At 30.9% G+C, this 26816-nt stretch overlaps 1 protein-coding gene and 1 long non-coding RNA gene across 5 annotated transcripts; one reads left to right on the top strand and one right to left on the bottom strand.

Moving 5' to 3' along the window:
* The first annotated feature begins 15575 nt into the window (after nt 1-15575).
* Nucleotides 15576-18986, top strand: LOC18602550 (uncharacterized). 4 transcript variants are annotated; one of them, XR_001927368.2, is made up of 6 exons: nt 15576-15707; nt 15825-15946; nt 16537-16595; nt 16785-16856; nt 16951-17019; nt 17438-18986. It is a non-coding gene; the product is annotated as an uncharacterized LOC18602550 (long non-coding RNA). The 4 variants fall into 4 exon arrangements; XR_016025737.1 differs by having other exon boundaries at nt 16951-17143; XR_016025738.1 differs by lacking the exon at nt 16785-16856.
* Nucleotides 18987-21432: 2446 nt separating this feature from the next.
* Nucleotides 21433-24772, bottom strand: LOC18602549 (putative NAC domain-containing protein 94). Its single transcript, XM_007034010.3, has 3 exons — nt 24492-24772; nt 23738-23991; nt 21433-22039 (listed from the first exon to the last, which is right to left on the bottom strand). The coding sequence occupies exons 1-3, from the start codon at nt 24634-24636 to the stop codon at nt 21590-21592; spliced, it is 849 nt and encodes a 282-aa protein (XP_007034072.2). The 5' UTR covers nt 24637-24772; the 3' UTR covers nt 21433-21589.
* Nucleotides 24773-26816: the final 2044 nt, after the last annotated feature.

The raw sequence follows: 26816 nt of genomic DNA, 5'->3' as shown, positions 1-26816 counted from the left end.
TTAATATGATAGCATTATTTTTTATTTAATATAATTTTTTTAAAAAATAAATATAAAAAATACACCTTTCAAATATATATATATGTATATATTACAATCCATTCATAATGCAAATTAAATAAAAAAAAAAAACAAATCAACCAATTATATAAGGCTAATTAAGAGTACAAGAAAAGGAAATATTTAGTAATAGTTGCAGAGTCTCAAGCCTGAAAAAGATTGGATTTGGAGTCAATGAGTCTTTGTTGCTGAATCCAATAATCAATCTATTGATTAGAGTGAAGAAATTTGGGAATATCCTGTCTGTATTTTTGCTGCATTTTAACGGACAGCATGCGTTTCCAATTGGACATGGTTCAATTCTGCCCTATTAAAGTCTCCTTCCTTCTCTTTTGGTCTACCCCAAACAGCCAACTGTTTACTTTCCACTGCCCAACGTTTTCTTCTCTTCTGACTCTGCGGATTGTGGTCTCTCTCTCTCTCTCTCTTGTTTTTCTTTTTCCAGCATTCAAACAAAACACTATATTAAAAGTAATTAATAGCGTCACTAATTTTCTTTCTATGATTGGACGACTTTTTAATTAACACATATTTAATCATCACGGTTCTACGTACACGTGTGAACGATATGATGATAACTGTATTAAAAAGTAATTGAGAGTTCAATTCTCAATTTAATTGTTCTTTTATTATTTATATTTTTCTTTTGAGATTATTTTACATATGTCATTTAAAATTGAATGTTTGGTCAAATTAAAATGTCAAAGTTCTAACCACTACTTATATTTGCGACAACGCTATTATAGATACATGAGTAAAATGTGACGTTAATAATAACGTAATTAATTATATAAAAGCAAAATCATTTATATTAATGTAATTCCATTTCTCTATCAAAGAGTTCTTTGGACAAGAATAACCATTCAATATAGTGGAATTCATTTTAGAAAATTTGAGATATAACGGGTCAAGTTTGAATATATTGCTAAAAGCATTATTAAAATATTACCAACTTTGCTTAATGTTAGATCAAGTAATTTTGCATAAAAGACGAAGTTAATCAAATTTGAATTTAAGATAATTGTGTTTCATATATTAATCGTTTTTCGTATATTAATCGTATCAACATGATTAATATACAAAATTTTCATATTTTTAACGTGACAAGAGCACTTAATTCATTTAATTTTCATTCAATTTTTTTTTTTTGAAAGGTAAAAGATCATGATGATATAAATTATATGTGTAAAGAGGGGGATAAGATATCCCTGTACAAAAATTTACCTACGCAGTATACAGAAAGATGCTACAGTATCTCAAATTAAATCAGCGTCACTATGTACAGACTTTACAAAAACAATAACCCTATAAAACGTTCACCAAATCAGTCACAAAGAGCTAAAAAGAAAACAGTAAACGCAAGCAACAGATAGAGCACACATGGAAATGGAAAAACATAACATGGTACAATCTGAAATAGAAAAATCAGGCTACTACAAGATTAACCCAAAGAAAGTCACTGGTTCTTAAAACACCTTGTTTAGCTAGTGAGTTAGCTTCAACATTGGCTAAGTGGGGAATATGCTCAATAACCCACTTGTTGATTTTGCTAAGAATAACACAAATTTGCATGAGTATTTTCCTTAGTCTCCCAAGGGATGTTTTGAGGGTTGGCAATCCATTAACCACATTGCAATTATCACATTCAAGGAATAGGGAGTGGGAGGAAACCCACCTAGACACTGCCAAGACAGTCACAACTTCTTTGGCAGCAAGTAGCTTGGCCATATTGGAATAAAAACTCCAATAGATTTGGAAAGAAGGATAAGAATGTCTTCATAGTCATTTTCTAAAATCCCCCTTATGCCCGAATCTCTAGGGTAGCCTCCAGAGGCCCCATCAGTATTGAACTTCAGGATCTCAAGAGCTGGCTTATTCCATGTTAATTTTTCTTAGAGGCCAAAATTTTTAGGACATGTCCTTCGTTTGGCTGCCTAGCAAGGTCTCCAATTAAGACATTTATCTCCGGCCACTGTGCCTTCATCCAACATGCGACTCTAATTTTAGTAAGTTCTAGAATTTGTTCACTATCTCATATTTTACCACTAAAGACAACCTCATTTTTTCCCATTCAAATGGTCCAAATTATGGTATACCATCGGATTTTCATAACCAGCCCATTCTTAAGTGTGTTAACAGTATCCAACCAAGATAAAAAACAAACTAACGAGTGTCATCATGCATCACTTAGAGAAAATTCCACATAGGACACCATTGTTTCCACAAGTTTCAAGTTTTAACAAAACTAAAAATACTATTTCAACTTCCGACTTGCAAAAGAGACATGTGGTTGCACTATCGTTAATAATTCCTTTGCTCACGAAAGTATTTTTCAAATCCAATCTGTTATGGAGAATCTGCCAGCATAAGATCTCAATCCTTAAAGGAGTGAGGCCAGTCCAAATAAGCTTTCAGTGGTAGCCATTAAAGGTGCAAGGAGGGAGCACACTTCGATAGAAGGATTTGGGCATATAGTTACCACCAGGGCTCTTTTCCCACACAAGTTTATCTTGGAAGTCTTTCTGAAGAACTTGTTCATTGAGCAGATTGTTGAAGCACTCCCACTGTTAAAACTCCCAGTCGAACAAATTCCTTCGAAGCTCAATCCTCCCAATTAGTAACTTTCGACCCATTCTCTAAAATCAACAATGAAGCCCTTCTTTTTGGTAACCAGAGCATAAATTCTGGGCAAAGATCTTTCAAGCATGACACCCTTCAACCCCTCAAAAACTGATGCGGGTGTTGTTTCCTAATGATATTCCCATGCCTTCAAAAACATAGGAACTAAAATCACATGTCCCCTGAAGTGGTCGGGTAATATTTTTTCAAATTCTTGGCTTTATTTGGATTACCAAGTCTTGGGATGAGGTTGTTTTGGTCAAGACCAAATTTAGCATCCACAATACGTCTCTAAAAACCACTCGACTCGTTACCATACCACCACAACCACTTATTTAAAAGGACCCTATTTTTCAATCCGAGTTCCACCATTCCTAGGCCAACGAGGTCATAAGGGTTGCAAATTGTAACCCAGCTAATATGGTGAAGTCTCGAGACAAACTGAAAAAAGAGCAACAAACGCTTAATATTGATAAAAAATTGAGGGTTAGGCTCACACAGGATTACTGTGTCGACAGCATATTAATGGTGAGAAACAAAAACATTTGAGGAGCCGACTATAACCTCCTTCACAAGCTATTTGTCTATTGCCTTGTACATGAAAGCATTAAAAGATTCAGTAACCAAGTTAAAAAGAAGCGGGGAAAAAGAACAGCCTTACCTAAGCCCTCGCTACATTCTAATTTCTTCGGAAAGAGAGTAAGACTTGTTTAGTTAATCGTGTTACTATGTAGCCATTACTCATTTAATTATTCATGTTAATTTGTGTATTTGTTACCAGTTTATGATTCGATTATAACCCATTTAAGATCCCTATAAATACTTTTTTGTTCAAACCTTATCCTTTTTCAACTTTTTCTTTTTTCGATTTATCGTGTCTAAAATTTTAATCATATTAATTGTTTAAATGAATTATAAATTTTGTCGTATTGTATAACATTTTAATCCGACTTGTTTAATAAACATGTTAGACATGTCATATTGTGTTACATGTGTAATAAATGCATTTGCGTACGTGTTTAAGATTATAATACATTTAATTAATCGTGTTATGTTCATACTTACCTATATAACTATTAATATTTTATATTTACATAATACGATTAAAACATGTAAATTATCATATCTAATTAACCTATGGTAAACTATTTTATTTTATTACAAATACTTCAAAGTAAAATGAAAAGGTGCGTTCAACTGAAAAGTAAATAATATGTTTTCACTAGCTTATATTTTTATGACCTTACTTTTGGCACTTGTTTTTTCTTTTATAGTGATTCCAAAAGATCAAGTCATAAGAAAACCAGTACCTAAGTCTACACATGTAAATCTACAAAAAGGGTTCCTTTTTGTTTTTGTTTTTTTCCCCGTCGTCAGGGAAGTTTCCCAGAAGGAAAGTATGCACATTGATTACTATGTCTGAGACTAAACCAACTAAGCATAAATTAGAACAACCTTAACATAATGTTGGGCATGCATGCATCCATGACAAGCGGACTTTTTGAAGGTTATGCTTGTATCTCAAAATTTACATCAATGGAGATTTTCCTAGTCTGATCTGCCAGGTGTTACGGTTTTATTCCTTATCCACCATTGCAAGTAACACGTTTAATATGTTTGACGCTATCATCTATGAAATGTTTCTAAATTTGAAACAAATTCTGATGAACCAATCAGTATCTTCAATAGTGTGAATAAAGGCATTTTGGATAGCATATATTTTGTTGCTATGATAATGATGGGTCCATCTCGGAACCACATTATCTTGTTTATATTGCAAGGTCATGTAAATTTTTCCAAGTTCAAAGATTTCGGTAGTCTGGACGGTAGATTTTGATCATGCTCTGCCAAATCAAAACATGTTAATTTCCTTCTTCTAACAATTTATATGAATGAATCAACTTCGCTTTTGATTTTGACCCCATTGATTGATATTCTCTAAAAAAATTGGTTTAAGGCATTTGCATGGGGACCACGTCGGTTTCACATTTCAAGAAGTCTTCAGATATAACAAAGTTTAATGATAAAGTTGTTTATAAACGAAAATAGCTTTGGCCAATGGAGCCGACACGGTTTTTGGAAATTATTCTTCAATTGATCACTAGTTCTCCCCTCTTTGTTATTGCTTACAGCTAATTCCTTTACAAATTTCAACTCAATATATATATATATATATATATATATATATATATATATATATATATATATATATATACTTGATTCAAAGATCTAACCAAACGCAAACAAATTGTCATATGTAATTTCAATGGTTCCATGGCTTGATTGCCATGGCTTGCAAACCAATCTGGCCCAATGGGGCAAGGCTTGGACAAAAGATTTTGGGCTCAAAGAGTAGGTTTGGACATGATGTTTTACATGATTAAACTTTACCTAGAGTTAAAGACACTCGGTAGAAGACCCACGCGTTGTTGTGGGTTTTTCTGTTCATGAAAAATGAATGTTAAAAAGAATATTATAATATTTTGATGTAGTATATTTTTAATAATGTTGTGTACTTAGTAAATTTAACTTTACAAATTTAGCCATTGAATGAAGAAAAATTTTCAGAATGTATTCTGAATAGTCTAATTGCCAATATATTTTAAATGGACTTACATGCAAAATTCCATACACATGAAACAAAAATATTGAGCAGTAAAATTTCTTTTAAGGTGAAGATACAAAGAGATTGTGCAGATTATTTAATATATGTTTTTTATGGAAACAATTTGTTTTAGATTTCTATTCACTGATAACTCAAACTCAACGTTGAATGTACAAAAACAACATCCATACAGGTCGTCATACAATTTTTGTACAATAAAATATCAAAATGATATTGTTCCAACAGTTAAAGCAACACAATAATCAGTTCTGCTATAAAAAATTTGATTGTTCTTGCATTGTTTGCACATTTTTACCATAACAACTACAATGCATTAAAGCTACAAAAAACTTGCTCTATTTATGGTAAAATTTACCTATTTTCTTTTGAGTGAAGCTGTTTATGAACTGTTGCTTTCTTTACAACACTGTTGAACCTCCTGTTTGCACATCATCAAGTATAATGTGAAGTTAGTTGATAGTTTCTATATACTAATTTAAATAAAAAATACTTATTATTATGGGTAATTTACCTAATAAATTTTATTTTTTTGTTCAGGTGACTATTTTGGAAATAATTCCTTTGAAACTTGTATACTTGTCAAAGATGGAGAGACTTCCTTTTGAGATTGTCCAATGCTAAATGATAAAGTATAATAGATAGCCAATTCTTGACTTGTAGAACTTGTAAACTCCTACAATATGGTATTTGAAGCCATAATCTACTTGACACTATTACAGTTAAAGATTTTAAAAACTATGTATCCATGATCGATGGCTTTTCCTGTGAGTCCTACTCTTAAATTTCCTTTAGTGTTGATTAGTGCCTTCACAAGAGATGGAAAAGTCATCTTGTTTAGTGTTCTAATTGCAGCAAGTTCTACAATAGTAGCTCCAATCAATTTTTCAACTTGTTGTCCAAAGGCTAGCAATTCAATGGTACCAATTTCATCTTGGACTGTTAACTATAAATCATTCTGTAAAATATTTTAAAATGTTCTGTTAAATTTTTTGTTTTGTAAAGATGCACTTTTTACTAAATTCAATAATAAATAAGTATTATGTTATTTATATAAGAACCGATGTCTTCTTATCGTGTTTTGGGCACCAAAATTTACCAACAAAAAATCGTAGACCTATTGCGCACTGATTACAAGCGTTATAGTACCATCAATTTGGTGTTTCAACATTGACAATTGTCATTGTCACCTTAAACTTGGCATTCTAGCATGGAAAAGAATACAAGTATTTTTATATAGTTAATTGTTTTGTTTTTCATTTATCAACAACATGTGAATATTGATCATCATCAATGTTATAGTACTATAAACAGATATCTTACCAATACTTGCTTTGGATCTGTAGCTAATAAATCTGCCACTGTTGCCTTTGAAAGACTTGTCTACTGACTCAACTATGACTGTGTTTCTGTCTTTAGTGGTTGTATTGCTTTTTCTTCATATCTAATAGTAAATATTAGATTGAATATTAATACAGTAATTTGACAGTTGTTATTGATTGTAAAATGACACAATAGAGTTGATTTGTACATTACCTTGATTTAAGTTCATGGGCCTCTAGAATGTTGAAATTTATGTAGATTCTTGTCACTGAACAGGATAAGCGTATAAGGATCCTACAATGAATGACTAGCTAAATATGAATATAATTTGTGTGTACAATGATTATTACAACAAGTAAAAGAATAGTAAGAATTATACTCACGTTGGTAAGTTTTGATCATTAGTCTTGTAAATGCAAGAATAACATTTGTGTTCTTGGAGAAAAGATGCTTCTGTTCTATGCTTGATGCTAAGTCTCCATTCAGCATCACTTTCAAAGTCTCATAATTGTTGAAAATTATTGTAAAATATGAAAGTTATGCATATGAACAAAAGTTACGATGAAGTGTTGAAGTACTTGTTTATTTATTTGTCTTACTTTGAGTTTTGAAAGTATATGTCACGCTTCTAGATATGTGTGTTCTTATTATTAAGGTGGACATTTATTATAGAAGTAATGTTGTAAGAAGTCTAATTACATCTATAGCATTATTAGACATAAACATAAGCATAGAAGTTAGACAATAGAGTATACGATATAGTTTTATCATTGAGTTTTTTAATAGCAGTACCTGTCAACGCTTTTTTGTGGTATATCCTGTCATAGAGAGCTTTGTAATATGCAAAGCTAAATTGGTAGGAAGGATATACAGTGTTGTCTTCATGATTGTCTTTGACCTCTGTTATCCTTGACTGAACAATCACTAACTCTCCAAATAGAACATTGAAGTTGTTTGTAGGTTTTATGACTCGAAACTTGTCAATCATGTATAGACCACCTTCTTTCAGTATTGGTGCAAATTGTAGAGCATCTAAACCTCTAATCATCGCTTACATCACCTTTTCTGTCATTTGATAGAATAACTTATGGTTAGTTTAATATTAATTTATAATTATACAAATATTTGTAATATAATAAACCTAAAGTTGTTTGACAATTTACCTTTTTGTTCAACAACTAAAAAGTCAAGGCTTAGTAAATTTTAAGGATTATCTGGTGTCGTGGATTGCCACATCCTCAGTACCTTGACTTTTATGACACTTGGTGGTTTGAAGAGTTGCAAATTAGTTAGATATTGCTGGTTCATTTGTAACTGACCAAGGACCTTGAATAAAATTAGGTTTGTTGAATATTAAATGTTTGTAGAAAATAAAAGACTTCATTTATGCAAGTTTTTGCATTTCAATGTGTAGAAATATTACAATGTAAAATCTCAAATATTAAGTAAATTTAGTAACTATAAACAATGAAAATGTATAGCACAAACAAATTCAGTTTAAACAAAAGAAAATTAAAAAGACTAAGAAATAGAACATAGTTTAATCAAGTAATAGAATGTATCGATGATGAGTGCACAATACAAAAGAAGTTAGGTTAGGTAAAAGGAAATAAGAAAAAGTAAGAAAATACAAAGCAATAATTTTTCTAGAAAAAGAAGAAATTACATTAACCTGTTTGGAGAATGTCAAAAATTTCTATGTAAACTATGTTTTTCGTATGATTTGGCTGTTGTTTGTTGTCATTCAAAACAATGATCTTCAACCCTTGTCATGATGTTACTCTTGATAAAGTTATATACAACTGACTGTGTGCAAACACAGGTTTTGGTAAATATAAACCAATAATATCTAAAGTTTGTCCCTGACTTTTACTTATTGTCATGCTATAAAATAGCCTAATTGGAAACTGTTTTCTTTGAAATAAAAAGGGTCATTTCCTTGTTTGATTGTCATGACAATTCTCGAAATGAATACTATACTATTTGTAAAATTTCATTATATAATTTTTCCTTCTATGACATTACTACTTAATTTAGTAATCAAAGTCTTAGTTCCATTGCATAGACAAAAATTTTAGTTTATGTTTCTTAACAGCATCACAACTGTACTTACCTTCAGATTGAGTTCTTGATTTGAAATACCAGGAAAGTTAAATGAGTTTAAGAATTCTATCTACTAGATATAATAGTTCATGTTCCCAAGAACGTTCGAAAGCTTTTGATATTTCGTCAATGCTATAATACGACTTCAATATACTTGGAATCAAATCACACCTATATGAGGTCATCAAAACGATGTTTCATTATATAGAGTAATGATTGACCTTTGTCTTAAATAACCTACTTCTGTAAAATTATTTTGAAAATTAGCATACATTGTTTAGACACTAAGTAATTGCCAACTTTGTTCCTATAGTTTCAATGGATCTCCAACTTCATAATACATAATGATTGTAAGAAACAGCTCTCGTAGCTTTTCACTTGTTGCCCATTCTGAAGCTTGTCCAATTACATCAATCCATTCACGATCATCCCTAAGAAGACCTAATGCGTCACAAGCTACTCGAAATGTAAGGTATTCCACACCTTCTACTGTCCTTAATTCTTCAAAACTTTTTGGACCTTTGACAACATTTAACAACATTCTCATGAAATAAAGTTCAATTGCTACTAGATGAATATAAGTGATCCTCCCAATTGATTTACCTCTTTTTCGCGTCTTCCATATTGTCTCAAACTTCGACCAAATGCATTTATCAGAAAGTCAGCATAAATAAGTCTTATTGCCTCTTCATACAATTGATTTGTTTGGAACCACTCTGTTAGCATTATTTTTTTTTTCACATTTGGTCTCAACGTCACTCTAGACAAATCATCTGCCTCATTGAAACACACATTCTGTTCTTCTAGAAAATGAATGATTAATCTTTCAACTGCAAGCTAATAATGATGAATATCAAATGCAAACATTCTCCAACATGATTCGTATGCTAATAATTATCGACAATCTAACTGCATCCTAACTTCATCAAAATTTCTGATTGCATCACTCTCATATCTATCAATTTTTAAATTTCCATTCAGAATCATAGCCCTTGCTCTATCTAGACCCTTGTTAATATCATTTCACCTAAAGAATTTATCTTTTCAAATTTCTTGAAAAAAATCTCATCATCGAGATCATCTTTTGAAATTTATTTCAAAGATAAAGATATGCAATAATGAATATGAACTGCATGGATGGTGAATGTTATGGATTCCAAATCATTAAATACAAATTATCATCGCTTATTAAGGGTATTTCTTAAATTTTCTCATCTTTTTGGTAAAATCCAAAATCACCCTATCACCTAGAGAACCCTTTAAGAAATTTATCCTTTCAAAATTCACGAAGAATTCTCATCATCGAGATCATCATTCGAATGTATGCGTGCTAATGTAATGCAAGTTCGTAATTGCTTATTACAATCGACAACCTTTTATCGATGCCATTTCTCATATGCTCCCATCGTTCTAGCGAAATTCGAGAATGTCATGTCACCTAAAGAATTCTCCAACAAGACTTATCCTTACAAGTCTTGTGGAGAAATCACATCATCGGGGTTGGCAATCGTGTACAAAATAAGGGTTGCGGGGTATGACGTATATTCCAATTTGTTAAGTGCAAATCAAAGTCTTGTATTGAAAATGTTTCCCAAATCTTCTCATCTTTCTGGTAAAACTCGGAGATAAATTCTCACCTAGAGAATTTCTCGAGGAAGTTTATCTTTACAAACTTCCCCAAAAAAAAATCTCATCTTTGAAACTTTAATTCACTTATAGAATATAAAAATATGGCAATGATGTTTTAAAAAATGCAATGATAGTGCATGACATATAGCAAATTTCAATATTTGTTTTTAATCTTCCCTATAGCTTCTTTATTATTATTATTATTATTATTATTATTATTATTATTATTATCCTTTACCCTCAATAGTTGACTTGTAATACCAATAGAGAAAACCATTCTCACTATCTAAGTACAAAGTAAATATTTTTCAAGAAACCAAAAATAAACCATAAGTATCTTAACAATTTATTGTGCATACTTGTCTGCACAAACAAACTACGCAAAGGAAAAGTATAGCAATAAATTTTTTATCAAAGTAACAAAGCAACGAGAATATAATAAAATAATCTAAAGAGAAAAAAAAATAAAAAACGGGAAGTTATTTATAAATATTGTAAACTTACAAGTAAACAAATATATTCAACCTCAAATGATTGAACACCCCAAGTATAGAATTCAATAACTTGAATGACCAAATTTGAGCACATAAACAATAAAAGAAAACATTACGATTAAATAACAAACAATCAAACAATTTTAAACCAAATTGAAATAAAAATAAAGAACAAAATACTAAAATCAAAGAAATAGAAATAAAAATAAAGAACAGAATAGTTAAGCTAAACACAAAATTTGAAACAAAATAGAAGATTTCATTACTTTTTTAATATGGTTAAAGAGAGAATAGAAAAGTAAAATAACAACAAAACCCTACAACACATACTAAAACATTGCAACATTAAACCTTAAACCACAAAAAAACAAAAAACACCAAATCAGATAATGATAAAATAAAAGGAAAGTAAAAAGCAATCATAAGGAGAAAATATCACTTGATAAACTAATCAACAAAGAGAGCTTATAACAGAATAGAAAGAATAACAAAACCTTACAATACATACTAAAATATTGCAACATTAAACCCTATACCATACCTTAAACCACAGAAAACCAAAAAACACCAAGTCAAAGATTGAAAAAATAAAAAGAAAAAGTAACAATCATAAGAAGAAAATATCACTTGATAAACTAATCAAGAAAGAGAGCCCAAAAAAGAAAGAAAACCCTAAATCATCCAAGAGTACTCTACAAGCTAATATACAAATGCTTTTGAACTCTTCTAAAAGAGGAATAGAAAAAATCGATCATAGAGCAATCAAGGCAAACATCACTTAATATACTCTTCTAGAAAAGGAATAAAAAAAAATCAGTTATCATGTAATGAACCTAAGCAACCGGTTAATAGAGTTCCCCATAACACAAAGTTAAATCAAGGGACAAATCATTGATATTTTCCCTTTTTTTCCTTTTACATTCATATGTGTAAAACGACATCGTTTTGAAACAAGAAGCAAATCTTAAAACCATCAATCCCACAACCAACTTCATCAACCAAAAATGAAGATCAGCTACTAGCAAAAAACCAACCACTCAATTGAATCTTAAAATGAAACCTTAAAGCCATCACTAAAAGAACCGCCCTATCGAAACAACTCTTACAACCCAAACCTATCCGACAAATCTAATAACCCATCACCCTTAATCTTCCTCCTTTTTTTCTTTCTCCCCACAAATTTCGTCTCACAAAAAACCAAACTTGTCCCTCTATAAATAAACAAAACCCCTAATACCACGCTTTTTCCTATCCAACCCTAATAGCCACCCTTCAAATAACGAACCCTAAAACCCTTCCTTCCTCCATCCTCGTCCCTCATTCCTCTTCTCTTCCACTCAATCAAAGTACTCAATAACCAAACTTATAAAAAATAAAAAAAATTCATGATAAAGGAACCAAAAGAGAGAAAACAAGTGAGACATCGAAGTTCAACAAACCCTAGCTAGACAACCAAAACAATAAGTTTAAAAACAAGGTCATTTCCAGCAACCTAATAAGAAAGGGGGAAAAAACTTCCAAACATGCAAAACGATGTCGTTTTGCTAGATGAGGAAAAAAAAAGGATGTAGCCCTTCAATTGAAGGCCTAATCAAGAACAATTCAAATAGTAACTTGTCGAGCTACTTTTATATATATTGTATAGATATGATGGATTAAGAGTTTTAATTCTTTTCTAAACATAAATTTCTCTTACAAGAAATTGAAAAGTTGAAGCATCATTTGGTTAAATATAAGAAATAAAAAATAAGTAATGGGTACCATGAGTCATTCCTAATCAATGACGTAGATGCATGCATCACCTTCTCAAACATAATCTCATAACAAGATTTTTTCTCCTTTGTCTCACAAGGAGATAAATTCTTACTTCTGATTTTGCATTTCTTCACTTGGTTTCCTTTTCATATACTTGTTTTATTTATTAACATTTGAAACTTAATACTTATCGCTACAGTGTCTTGTTTTTTTTTATGCAATATTTAAAAAAGTCTTTAAATTATTAAAAAAATTTAAATAATTTTTATTATTTTATTATATTTAATAAAAATATTGTTATTAATCAAAATGTCACTCTTCATGTTATGTTACATGTTGCTAATATAATATGCTAACATATCATAGTAAATAATAATATGACAGAATGATATAGTCGCATGATATTTTCACTTTGTTAATGTCTGATAAACATAAAATAAAAAATGACATTTTGACTATAGATGATTAGTCAACTATTATTCTTACGAATTTATTTGATTTAAAATAAAAATATAAAAATTTAATTGATCATAATAAAAAAATTTAATATTATATTTTTTCTTTTAGCGCGTTTTCTTCTTATTTGATTTCAGCTTTTAGTTGCCTACTTAGTTAATTTGTGTATGGCATACAAATGTAATAAAGTAAAAATAAATTATTAGAATTTCAAAAATTAGTTTTATTATTTAATGATTAATATTCAGTTAGTATAATAAATATTACTTATTTAGTTTTATTATTTTGATTGGAATCATGACAGGTTTGGTTATTTCATTCTTTTTTATTTGGAGTGAACATTGAATAATAATTTCATTCTCTTTATCATGACATGTGAAGTAGTTGGATCATTATTTTTCGATTACAAAATGCATGTAAAAAGGATTATGCAAGACATGCTACAATAAGTTTTATATAATGGCAAACGCATAAATATGATTTTGTTTTCGGCCATATAAAAGAATTAAATATTGAAAAACCTTCAATTTTTTAACTCAAAGTTAATAGAGTTCCCCATAACACAAAGTTAAATCAAGGGACAAATCATTGATATTTTCTTTTTTTTTTCTTTTACATTCATATGTGTAAAACGACATCATTTTGAAACAATAAGCAAACCTTAAAACCATCAATCCCACAACCAACTTCATCAATAAAAAATGAAGATCAACTATCGGTAAAAAACCAACCACTCAATTGAATCTTAAAACAAAACCCTAAAGCCATCACTAAAAAAACTGCCTTATCGAAACAACTTTTACAGCCCAAACCTATCTGGCAAACCTGATAACCCATCACCCTCAATCTTCCTCCTTTTTTTCTTTCTCCCCACCAATTTTGTCTAACAAAAAACCAAACTTGTCCCTCGATAAATAAACAAAACCCCTAATACCACGCTTTTTCCTATCCAACCTTAATAGCCACCCTTCAAATAACGAACGCTAAAGCCCTTCCTTCCTCCATCCTCGTCCCTCCTTCTTCCTCTCTTCCACTCAATTAAAGTACTCAATAACCAAACCTATAAAAAATTAAAAACAATTCATGATAAAGGAACCAAAAGAGAGAAAACAAGTGAGACATTGAAGTTCAACAAACCCTACCCAGGCAACCTAAATGATAAGTTTACAAACAAGGTCGTTTCCAGCAACCTAATAAGAAAGAGGAAAAAAACTTCCAAACATGCAAAACGATGTCGTTTTGCTAGACGAGAAAAAAAAAAAGGATGTAGCCCTTCAATTGAATGATACTTGTCATTCAACTGAAGGCCTAATGAAGAACAATTCAAATAGTAACTTACCAAGCTACTTTTATATATATTGTATAGATATGATGGATTAGGAGTTTTAATTCTTTTCTAAACATAAATTTCTCTTACAAGAAATTGAAAAGTTGAAGCATCATTTGGTCAAATATAAGAAATAAGAAATAAGTGATGGGTACCATGAGTCATTCCTAATCAATGACGTAGATGCATGCATCACCTTCTCAAATCTCATAACAAGATTTTTTCTCCTCGTCTCACAAGGAGATAAATTCTTACTTCTGATTTTGCATTTCTTCACTTGGTTTCCTTTTCATATCTTGTTTTATTTATTAACATTTGAAACTTAATACTTATCGTTGTAGTGTCTTGTTTTTTTTATGTAATATTTAAAAAAGTCTTTAAATTATTAAAAAAATTTAAATAATTTTTATTATTTTATTATATTTAATAAAAATATTATTATTAATCAAAATATCACTCATCATGTTATGTTACATGTTGCTAATATAATATGCTAATATGTCATAGTAAATAATAATATGACAGAATGATATAGTTACATGATATTTTTACTTTGTTAACATTTGGTAAACATAAAATAAAAAATGACATTTTGACTATAGATGATTAGTCAGCTATTACTCTTACTTATTTTATTTAAAATAAAAATATAAAAATTTAATTAATCATAATAAAAAAAATTAATATTTTTTTTTCTTTTAGCACGTTGTCTTCTTATTTGATTTCAGCTTTTAGTTGCCTACTTAGTTAATTTGTGTATGTTATACAAATGTAATAAAAAAAATGATTAGAGTTTCAAAAATTAGTTTTATTATTTAATGATTAATATTTAGTTAGTATAATAATTATTATTTATTTAGTTTTATTATTTTGATTGGTATCATGACATGTTTGGTTATTCCATTCTTTTTTATTTGGAGTGAATATTGAATAATAATTTCATTCTCTCTATCATGACATGTGAGGTAGTTGGATCATCATTTTTCGATTACAAAATGCATGTAAAAAGGATTATGCAAGACATGCTACAATAAGTTTTATATAATGGCAAACGCGTAAATATGATTTTGTTTTCGACCATAAAAAAAAATTAAATACTGAAAAACCTTCAATTTTGTAACTCAATCGTAATTATTAAAATAATAATAATAATGTTACTACATTCCCGTTCCCATCCCCCCACCCCCCCCCCCCCTAGGATTTGGCTTTGGTTTGGGAGGACTGAAATTGAACAGCAAAATGCCAAAAACAAGATTCACCTTCAAAACCCTTTCATCATCATCAACAATTGAAGTTCCTTCTTCAGACCCAAACCCAGGTTTTCTAATGGGATAATAAAGACATTATTTACATTCTTGTATTCTTATCAATTTCTGTTCTGTCCTAGCACTTTCTTCTTCTGCTTTCCTTTCTGTAAACTTTTAGGAATTTGCAGGTTTTAAAGCAACCGACAACGCTTCTGTGCCAGCAGTTCGAGTTTTTAAAAGGAAAAAGAGGGTTAAAAAGACGGTGGATGTTGTACAAGAGATTCCCAAAGCAGAAAATAAGGGCCTTAAGGTAAGGCCATTATTCTTTTTCCCCTTTTTTTCCATTGAGAATCAGAATACAATCTTTTTGGGTTTCATATTAATGTAACCTTTTTCGGGCATTATGATTAATAGGCTTACATTTTTTTGTTCTCTGCTGTAAACATGATTACAATGTCTTTGTTATGTATTTATTTATTTATTATTTTTTCAATGTGGAAGAAGGATTCTTATGTACTTTGGTCTTTTGCTTCCATTTCTTTGACTAATGGTCATCCTGACTAATTGAAATTTTATCCTGCGTGATTTTAGAAAATGCATATAGACTGAAATTCATCATTTAATAATGTGTTATTACTGTATCACTCAAAATTTAAGTTTGGCTACATTTTTACTTGTAAAGATTCTTTTGGTCCAATGAACCCAGTACGTAGTATGGAGTAGCCCTCCTTTTTAGAATAAACCCTGTAAATCCTACAGGACTTTATCCTAGGTATTGGTACTAAGGGACTTTACCAACTAAGCTACCTGGTTTCTTCTTTTTACTTAAAAGATTTGGTGATAAGTTTTAGCAGTATAGAGTAATTCTTGGCCATACAACCATTTAAATTTTTTCTGCAGCCGTGTGGCCTACCTGACTGAGGAATTTGCATACAAGAAGGTGGATGGTCCTCTGTCTGGTAAGATTTATGTTGCAATGCTATTTTCCTATGAGTTTGGCATTTGAAAGTTTTTCCAGAAAAAGTTTATTAGATTGACAATGTCTGTGCATGGAGTTATGGCATATTAGGGAATAATTTCAGGATGCTGTACTGGTCCACCATCCTGGGCAACTTATAGATTGCTATCATGCTGTATTCATATTGCAGTCATGAGCACATATGGACTCCGATCCTAAATAACACAGACAAGCACATAGATGCACAAGAGCATGGGCAGTGGTATATACATATGTTCATTTTTGTATATTAATGTCCATTTTTAATGGATAATCTCCCTGGCTCTGACTGGTTTCAGCTAACAATGGCTTTGCAGGGAAGTCAAAGTCCACATCTGATGAGATTAATGTGGGAACTGGTATTGCTTCCCCAGTTGGGATAGGAGGTAAATGATGAAAAATTGTGCATGAGTAATGCTAATTGAAATTGCAAGAGAAGAAGAGAGTTGGCCAAAGGAGTTTATTGACTTTAAAGAGAACTCATAAGTACATGCCAATTTGCTCCACCTTGTAAACCTTTTCCTTCTATATGTCAATTGAATAGTCTGTTTAAGTTACCAAAGTTTGCAGTTGGTCTTTGCATCCTATCATCATGATTTAAATGTAGCATATCTATAGATTTCTGCCTCTAGGATGTGTTTGGATTGTTAAGTAGATTGTCTCTTATTAATGTACATGTCCATATAGATTATAGAATGATTAATAATTTTGATGAACAAGACTTTCTCCTAGTGCATTTCTTTTGAGAGTATAAACTTCTGAATTACAGATGCATTTGCTGTTGATGTGTTTGATGTGATACAGGGAATGCACCTGCTAACTGGGAAAGTGCTTGAAGGAATCCGTAAAATAAGGTCTGCAGAAGATGCACCTGTAGACACTATGGGATGTGAGAAAGCTGGCAGTGTTCTTCCTCCTAAGGTACAATCTTGCTTAACTTAAAAAGATGCAAATCAGAAAATTCCTTGAAAAAGTTGATCCCTTACTTAAGGCTACAAGCATTTTGAATAATCTTAATGCTTCTTCTAAGTTCAATGGCATAATTAATTAAAGCCAGTAAAGTTTTAGCACTTTCAGGTTGGGAAGATATAAGAGAAGCCAAGAAAATCTTCTTGTCTCTTTCATTATGTCTGAACCAACGTTAAGTCATTGCTACCCCTAGCAGCCAAGCATGTTACAGTTGGCATTGCTCTGGATCTCGTAATAATAGACCAGACCTGGCACGGCTAGGATAGAATAGAAGTAAGCCCTAGCAAGTTTCATTCATACATGGCTTTTCCCATTATTTTTATGCACGCCTACGACTTTTTTTTTGTAATTTAGATTTTGAAAAGAAAAAAACATAATAGCTAAAAAAATTTTAAATTATTTTAAAAAATTTAAGTAAGTTCTTATATTTTTATTGCATTCAAATAAGTTTTTATATTTTTATTTTAAACCTAATAAGTCATTATATTTTAATTTTGAGTCAAATAAATTTTTATAAATAATGATTAATATGAAGACATAGTCATATCGTATATTTTACCTTCCATATTAACATTATGTCAATGTCATGTGGATGTAAATTGATAAAAGACATTTAATGATAATTAATTAATCATCAATTATAAGGATTTGTTTGATAAAAAATAAGAAGGAGGAAAGAAGAAAAAGAAACAAAAGCAAGAAGCAGTTAAAATTAAAGGCTGAGGTGTAATGTTAAGGATTTTGATGTGCTTGAGGTCCTTGGTTCAAATCTCAATAAATGCACAAATTTTTGAACAAAATACGTGGATATAGAGATTTGGTGGGTATTTATCAAAAGCTGATGAGAATGGAGTTGGGTGGAATGTTTTATTTGGAGTGACGTCTTGGTTATTGTGGAAATGGAGAACTGTACGGATCTTTGAGAGCAAAACTGTAGTTATTGAAGGGAGATTGTCTTCAATAGATAGCAAGATCTTATCAATAAAAAATGTTGTAATGACTGAAACTAGTGGAAGAATTTCAACAAGACCCCGAGAGGAAATTCTAATTGGCTGGACAGAGTTTTCCTCCGGTTGGATGGCTCTCAACTCTGATGGTGCATGTCGAAAAACAACTGAGCAGGTAGCGATAAGAGGAGTCTTGCGAGATTCGAATGGTCAATGGAGAGGAGGCTATGCGATGAAACTTTGAAAATGCACAGCATACCGAGCTGAACTTTGAGGTGTTTATCAAGGGCTCAAATACACATGGGAACAAGGATTCAGGAATATTGATATTCAGGTAGATAGCAAGTTAATTAGGGGTTGGTGCGATAACTTCCCAACTTAATCACCCTTGTTCAAATTCAGATTTAATTCAAACCATAAAGAAGTTGGGAGTTGAAGATTCGCCATGTGTGCAATCAGTAGACTTTTTTCCATTTCCATAGCCTTCATGTAAGTTTTCTTCTTTTTTTTTTTTTCGGTTTGTTTCATTTTTATTTTACTTTGGCTAAATGTCTAAATAAGTCTTTGAACTATATAAAAAAAAAATCAATTAAATTCCTATCTTATTATTTCGTTACGTTCGTTTTTTAATTTTTATTTTAAATAAGTAAATTTTTATGATTAATGATTAATAAATATGATCATTAATTAAAATTATTGACTAATTATTATTAGTAAAAAAACCACTTGTCAAATAAGTTCATGACTTACGTTAACTTAATAATAATAATAAAATGATCTGTCATCTTAGTTGCAGCTTTTTATTAAAAGTATTTCTTTAGTTGGAATTAGCAATCATTTTATGCTAGCAGATTTGTATTTATATGATTGTAAAAGGTTGTAGTTAAAATGAAAAGTGATATTTTAATTAATGATAATTAATTAATTAATTATTAATAGTAAGAATTTATTTAATTTAAAATAAAAATATAAAAATTTAATTAAATACAATAAAATAATAATAATTTATTTAAACATTATGTCATTTTTTGATATAAAAAGCTGTAGTTAAAGATTTAACACTGTTAAGTAAGGTTTTCTAAACCAATTAAAACTTATGCCCACCATTAAATTACAAACACAGAAAACATCCACGAAAACTCTAGAAAAACACAGCACCATGAATCAAAGTGTCAAAACTCCCCTGTACAGTCCCAGAACGTCGTCTGGCAGCAATTCAAAAACACATGTAAGCACCTGCAGACAACAACAGTCTCAGGGAATGCTAAATCCCAATCCTCCCCCATCATGGTTCTTCTCTACTGTCCCCATTCATTCTTCCCTCTTTCAATCAAAATGCAGCCGTCCATACAAAGATTAGCGGAAAAAAAAGATTTATAGCTAAACCCCAAAGTTAAGGGAAGAAAACAAAAAAATAAAACACTGCTTAGTCCATGGAATGTTGGCCTTTAAATTTTAAGATGAGAGAAAAATCATGAAAATTTAAGTGACTAAAAGAGGAAAAAATGATAAGATAAATGATGGATGAAGCTTTTTTAATTTTCAATTGATAGTGTTTAATTTTACTCTTTATTTAGATACGAGATAGGTAACATATTTTACACTTCAAGCATCAAATAGACACTTACTAAAAATTTATACATAGGGCATGAAAAGAGGTATAAAAAAGTAAAAAAAAAAAAATTATGATTGTGAGGAGTAATTGGTGTAATTTATTCTTTTCTATTCCACTTAAAAGAAAGGAGAGAAATAATTTCTTTTTCGATCTATATGGATATATACTTTTTAATTTCCTGTACAAAGCATCCCAGTGCATTTTTTGTTTTAAACAAAAATTCTTTCGCTTTCGTATCTTTTGGTTTTAACTCTCCTTTTGGAAAAGCCTTCTAGAAGGAAAAGTAAAGAGTGCCCTCGCATTTGCTTGGTGGAAAGAGAAAGGAGAATGGGGTTCCATTATGTTACTGCCTTTTAACTTGAGTGGTCGACCAATAGCCTTATCACATTGCATTTATAGCCTTTTATCAACTACAAGAGGTAAGTTACACTCTTTTTTTTGGCTATTATAATATGTAATTAATCATGCGGTTTTAGTCAAAAGATTATATTCAAGTCTCTAAGGGGAAGTGGCACAATTAGAAAATTGATATTTTAATTTGAAAGTTTCGAGATTTCATTTTGAAATAGACGATACAAAATTTATGTGGAGGTAATTTTCCACTTAACCTTATATATATAAAAAAAATTAAATTAAAATATTATATGCTATAGAGAATTGGCATGCAGGGCCAAATTAAAAATGTTTTAAGAGAATTGTGAGGAAAATAATTGAAAACGAGTTGCTTGATCGAAATAATTATCTTTTGATCATAGTGTAACTCTTCTTTTAATGTTACGAATTATTTTGATTTGAATGCATCTTTTTTTTTTAATATCGTCGCATATTAGTCTCTATCTTTAATAATGTCTTGTGTCTTATTTGCTTTTGCTTCTCTTCTTGGAAGATGGCATCAAATTATGGTGAAATTGTGGGTCTTTTGGAATTTGGAAATATCTTTACATAATTAAACTTGAAAGGACCAAATGTTGATGTCATTGTTAAACACTTGAAGTTGATATATCTTCTGCTTTCTCTTTAGATCATCCTCTCTACAGGTGAGGAATTATAAATACACAAACAATTATTATCTTGGTGACCTGCAAATCTACCTTTCCTAAATAACATTAAGCTAATAAATAAACTTTCTGATCGAATTTGAATCGCATGATAGTGAAAGATATATAACAATCTTTTATCTCCCAAAACTCTCTCTCAGCAACAGCAGATGCAAATTACTCCGGTGGAGTCAAGAACCTCCCCAACTTGAACTCATTCAGATATATTAGTGAAATGCCCAATATGTGGGTCTTCAAACTATATTAATTACTATTCACATGCATTACATGAGGAAAAGAAACATTAAACCATATAAGTATGGGGTTTAAATAAAACCCCTTAGCAAACCAGCTGCTTGAGTAATAAATATTTGGAGGAAAGAGGGGGTCAATGCCAATTCTCCCAGCTGGACCACAGGTCTGGAAATGGAGATTGAGCTTCCCTGGTCTCAGCCGATTGGTTGTGTTGTTGGGATGCAATGTGGCTTGGTGTAGCCATCAGCGGCATCCAACTTGGATCAAATGAGGAGATTGGCTCCATTTCCTGCTGCTGCTGCTGCTGCTCACCAATCGATATTTCAAATCTCACGTTTGAGTTTGAGTTTGACCCAAAATAATTTTCATACTCATTGTTAATAAAGGTTAATGGCGGCAGAAATTGCTGCGGCTGCGGCTGCTGTTCCTTACAAGCAAACTGATCCACCTGCATGGGATTTATGGAACTAATACAGCCACCTGTAGCTTCTAAACTCATTGGACAAGAACTGTTTCTGATATTTTCCATGTCTTCTTCAAGCCTTTCTTTTCCTTTGTACTTAATCTTACAGAGTCTCCAGTCCTACATAAAAAAGGAACAAGAAAAGAAGAAGAAAGTCAAGCTAGAATCATACGAATTACTATTCTAAAATGCTAAACAATGCAGAGTGAGATGCAAAACCATAATGATGACTGCACTGACATTGTCCAAACACCAAAACTTTGGTACCCCATAAAGCTTGTACACGTGCCAATAAAGCAAAAGGCAAGAGTATCATCTCATTCCTTGACAAATGCTAACCGCAATATCCCATACCTTGTCTTGTCTCGTTTTTTCCACACAGTACATATTCATTGAATTTTCCTACCACACTGCACTTATCTTTGAAGAGTAAAAAGAGTAAGTGATCAAATAGAAAACACATATATAATCAACTAAAGTTCCCTCTCGTTAATCGGAACTTCTGTTATTTGTTTCTTTTTTCTTACAAAAATAAGAAAAATACAAAGTGCATTTAGATAGAAAAACAAACAAATTGTACATACCATCTTTTTTTTTTTTTGAAAGATATACATACCAGCTTTTAATAGAGGAAAACAAACCAATAGTTACAACCATAAGGTAAGTTTTAGTAGCACTATATAATTAAAAAAAACCCAACATTAAATCGAAGCAAACTTATACATGGATTAAATTTGAATTTTTGACCTAAAATGGTTTGAGTATCTCATTTTTATTGTTAAAGTTAAATCTTAGTTGACAGCTAACTAGTATTTGGTTCAATATTTAGCATATGTATTCTTTACTTAAGGAATTGGGTATGAATTCTCTTTTTTTAAAAAAACATATATGAAATCCTCATTGGCCAAGGTCACTGCAGTTCATACAACAAAAAATATACTGCCTATGCCTAAAGTATTGGAGGGGCAGGCAGCCATCAAAATTAACTAAAAAATACATCTTGTTCACTCTCTAACCGATCCCTTGCTTGCAGCTTCAGCCCTGTTCATGTAGGCAATAGACGCAGGACTTACCTACCAATCTTCTCCTTGTATTTTTTATGGTTAAAATTATGGGAGTGAGAGCTGATAGTGAAAATTGTAGCAGAAACAAGTATAGTACTGTTATTCTTAACCATATATAGTATATGGTTTGGCTTGAGATTATCATAATATTTAAGAACATTAAAATTGAGAGTAATTATATATGATGGTATAATTTACTTGGGAGATGAAAAGGATTAAACTTATGAACTACTTGCTAGCTAGCTGCTATATATGCTGTGGAGATATTATTGATCTGATAATCTAACTATATTTACAAGTTCAGGACCCCAATTATTTACCTGCCATTTGGCTCCCCACAGCCTAGTTAACGTCGTTCTGCTATGTAAAGGTAATAACCTCGTATAGCTATAAGCTCACACGTGTAGACTAGACAATCCTTATAGTGGCATCAGAAGACAAGAGGGAAGTCTATGGATATCTAAAGAAATCGGGTTTTGGACAATGATATCTCAAGAAATTAAATCAAAAGCCTAGATTACATATGTTTCCTCTTTTCTCCCCCAGGCTGTAAAAAGGCAGATTTGCTCTTACTGTCACCACATTATCAAGAACAGGTTTGTTTAATAATTTGAATAGCTTCATGCTCTCAAAAGTGCTTGGGGGAAAAATACCCAGCAATAACTTAATTAGCTGATACGAAAAAGGACAGCGGGTGCATGTATGGTTTGAAGATATGCCTTATGCATCAAACTCTGGGAAGGAGGACACAAACCGTTGGAATAGAGTGAAGGGCATATTCATGCATGATCCAGTCAGTCTTGATCGCACCTTTGCGCTTTCTTCCGTTATCCCTAAACCTGTGAAATGTTAAGGGCCTTTTGTAACCCACCACTCGTCCATTAGCAGAAATTGTCTTGACATGACTGGTGGCCTTCCACCATCCTCGACCCGACACCTCTCTAGAATCACTCTCCCTCTTACAGTAGTAATACCTTTCGTTATTGTTTAAGGCCGCGCTTTGAATCCCTGCACAAAGTATAATTAAAACAAAGGATGACTAGGCATATATAATATTAGTCTGAGAAATAAAACCATCAAAGATAATAAGTTTCCATGTACTGGCTTTTACTGTAGTAACGTTACATATAGTACAAATTGTGGGATTTTGGGAGCCATGGCAAGAGAAGGGAGCAAGGGAAGGGAGTCAGTTCAGTAGAGGCTACAGAGGATGAGATGAGACAATTAAGTTGATCGATGAAACATAGGAAGTATGATTGTCGTTGTGATCTGATTGATCCAATGTTCCCTGGATTACGGGATTCTGTTCCTTTGCACCCTCAGACATGAACCCTTGGACAAATATTGATAGCTTTACGCATTAATATTTCACTTTTATATGCTAACAAGTCTGGTCATGCACCGAAACTGGAAACATATATAGATAAACTAAACAACAAAGAGATTAATGTATTTGATGCTATCAGAAAATTAATATATGATTAAGGAAGAAGAAAAGAATGTCATACATTGAAGATCTTGCGGCTCTAATTTATAAATATTTCTTTCAACAATGAAATCAAACGGCGCCATGACATTCCCAGATACTTTCTGTATCAGTATTTGGATAAGCTCTTCATCGGTAGGGCAGAATTTAAATCCCATTGGAACCATCTTCTATTCTTCAAAGTAAAGACAGAAACCTGTAACTTAATTATCACTCTTTTTTATTTAGAAAAAAAAAAAAAAAAACTTTGAACATTCGTTCAAAACAAATCAGATATCTCTGAAATGGTGTAAAGACGGGTCTTTATAAAGAGAGAAGGAAGTAGAGAAGAAAATGCAAATCTATGAAATGGTGTAGAGTAAAGATGGGTCTTTATAAAGAGAGAAGGAAGTAGAGAAGAAATTGCAAAGAAGACAAAAAGAAACTCAAGTTGAGAGAAGACAAACAAATTTTTGGTTCATTTTAGAGGAAATTAACATTAGTCAATATTAATTAGGTTGACTCAAGTCATCGGGATGCATGGAAACTATAAAAATATTGAGCTCAGATATGCGAAGTCAGTCAGTCACCAATAATGTATTACAAGTTAGACACGGTGATGATGATGCTAATAATACATGGCTTTTGTGCGGTTGCATTCACATTTATTCTTGCAATTTTATGCTATATAAGATCGTAGGGGTGTTTCTTTCACTTTAAGAGCATGTGCTAGCTTCATCTGTTGATCACGTTATTCACTTTTCTCTCTCTCTCTCTCTCTCTCTCTCTCTCTATATATATATATATATATATATATATATATATATATATATATATATATAAATATATCCGTGCGCGTGAGAGAGAGTGTGTGTGTTTCTCGTTTATTCTCACATGTATGTCATTGCTATTTTGATGGACTTTAGGGAATCGAAAGGCATAATGTAGAAAGTTAGGCATGGAGTAGGTTTTTACTTTTTGAATGGTTATAGTAGAAAAATTAGGTTTAATTAGCAATAAAAAAAGGTAGCTTTTTCTTTGTTCACATAACTAATTAAAGTTATTAGACTGGTGTTTTTTTTATTTTTTATTTGTTTGTGTTTCTAAAATTACTAAAAATGATAAATCGATAATAGAAATTCCAACAATATATAACATTCGTTTGTGGAAATAAGTTACTTAGAAGGGAAACTCATAATTAGTATGGGAAAGCAGGGAATTATTACTCTCTCTCTCTCTCTTGATGACAAAGTGGCTATTATATATAGTAAGTTGAGGTAGCTAGAGTTAGAAGAATTAATTAGATTGAGATACTATATAAAGGCAAAGGTTTCCAAAAGCACTTCAAAGGCAGCTGCTTGCCTTGTTTTATCCATTATTATAACTTGTCTGGGCTTCTTTGGTTTGGAGTCATTGCCATGTCTATATATATATATATAACAATAGGGCATTTTTTAAAATAATTTTTAAAGATAAAATGTTTTTAAAAAATAACTTTTTTTATAATTCTAACTGTTTTTTGTCAAATTGGATAAAATTACCTTTAATAAAATTACAAACTATGATGTTACACTTCATGTGAAAAACATGTTATATACCATGGTTAAGTTGTTACAAGCCATGTTGAAAAAAAATACTATTATTACATGTTATGAACAAAAATATGTTACACGTCATTGTTAAGTTGTTATACGCTATATTGAAAAAAAATGCTATTATTACACACCATGAATAAAAACATATTACATGCTATGTTAAAAAAAATATTATTATTACACGTCATGTACAAAAACTTGTTACACTCAATGGTTAAAAAAAGTTGTTACACGTCATATTGAAAAAAAAAAAATTATTGTTGCACACTATGTACAAAATCATGTTACACGCCATGTTGGAAAAATATTGTTATTACACTCTATGTTGAGAAAATATTATTGTTACACGCCATATTCAAAAATATTTTGTTACACTTTAATGTTTAAAATGTTGTTGTTACTTACAAACCAAAACTTCAAATCCCTTCAACTCTCTTCATTTTTTTAATTTTTTAACAATTTGACACATATTAAAATGTTTCTAACATGTTTTCATAAATCAAAATACAAATTTTCTTATCTAAAACACCTAATTCGACTAAAAATTAAAAAAAAAATTTCTTTGAAAACTTAAGTTTAAAAATTTCAAATTCTTGAGTTTATTGGTGTTTAGGTTTCGAATTGATTTAATTAAAAGTTATTTCAAACATTTATGATCATTTATACCGTTTTTATTTTATCCAAAATACTTAAAAATCAAATTTTCCAAATAGTTATCCACCAAAGCACATCTAAACCATCGCTTGGTGTCTTGAAATGACAAAAAAGAAAAA

The sequence above is a fragment of the Theobroma cacao genome, chromosome 4 (assembly GCF_053813885.1).
Source record: "Theobroma cacao isolate CCN51 chromosome 4, ASM5381388v1, whole genome shotgun sequence".
Taxonomy (NCBI): domain Eukaryota; kingdom Viridiplantae; phylum Streptophyta; class Magnoliopsida; order Malvales; family Malvaceae; genus Theobroma; species Theobroma cacao.
Note: the sequence above shows the minus strand (reverse complement) of the source record. Positions and strands in the feature narration are given on the sequence as shown.

Excerpts from the sequence above, each read along its gene's own strand:
- LOC18602549 (XM_007034010.3), bottom strand. The coding sequence starts at position 24,636 with ATGGTTCCAATGGGATTTAAATTCTGCCCTACCGATGAAGAGCTTATC. Across the intron at positions 23,992-24,491 it reads AGAGCCGCAAGATCTTCAAT|GGATTCAAAGCGCGGCCTTA; the intron begins GTATGACATTCT and ends TACTTTGTGCAG. Across the intron at positions 22,040-23,737 it reads CCCTTCACTCTATTCCAACG|GACTGGAGACTCTGTAAGAT; the intron begins GTTTGTGTCCTC and ends TTTTTTATGTAG.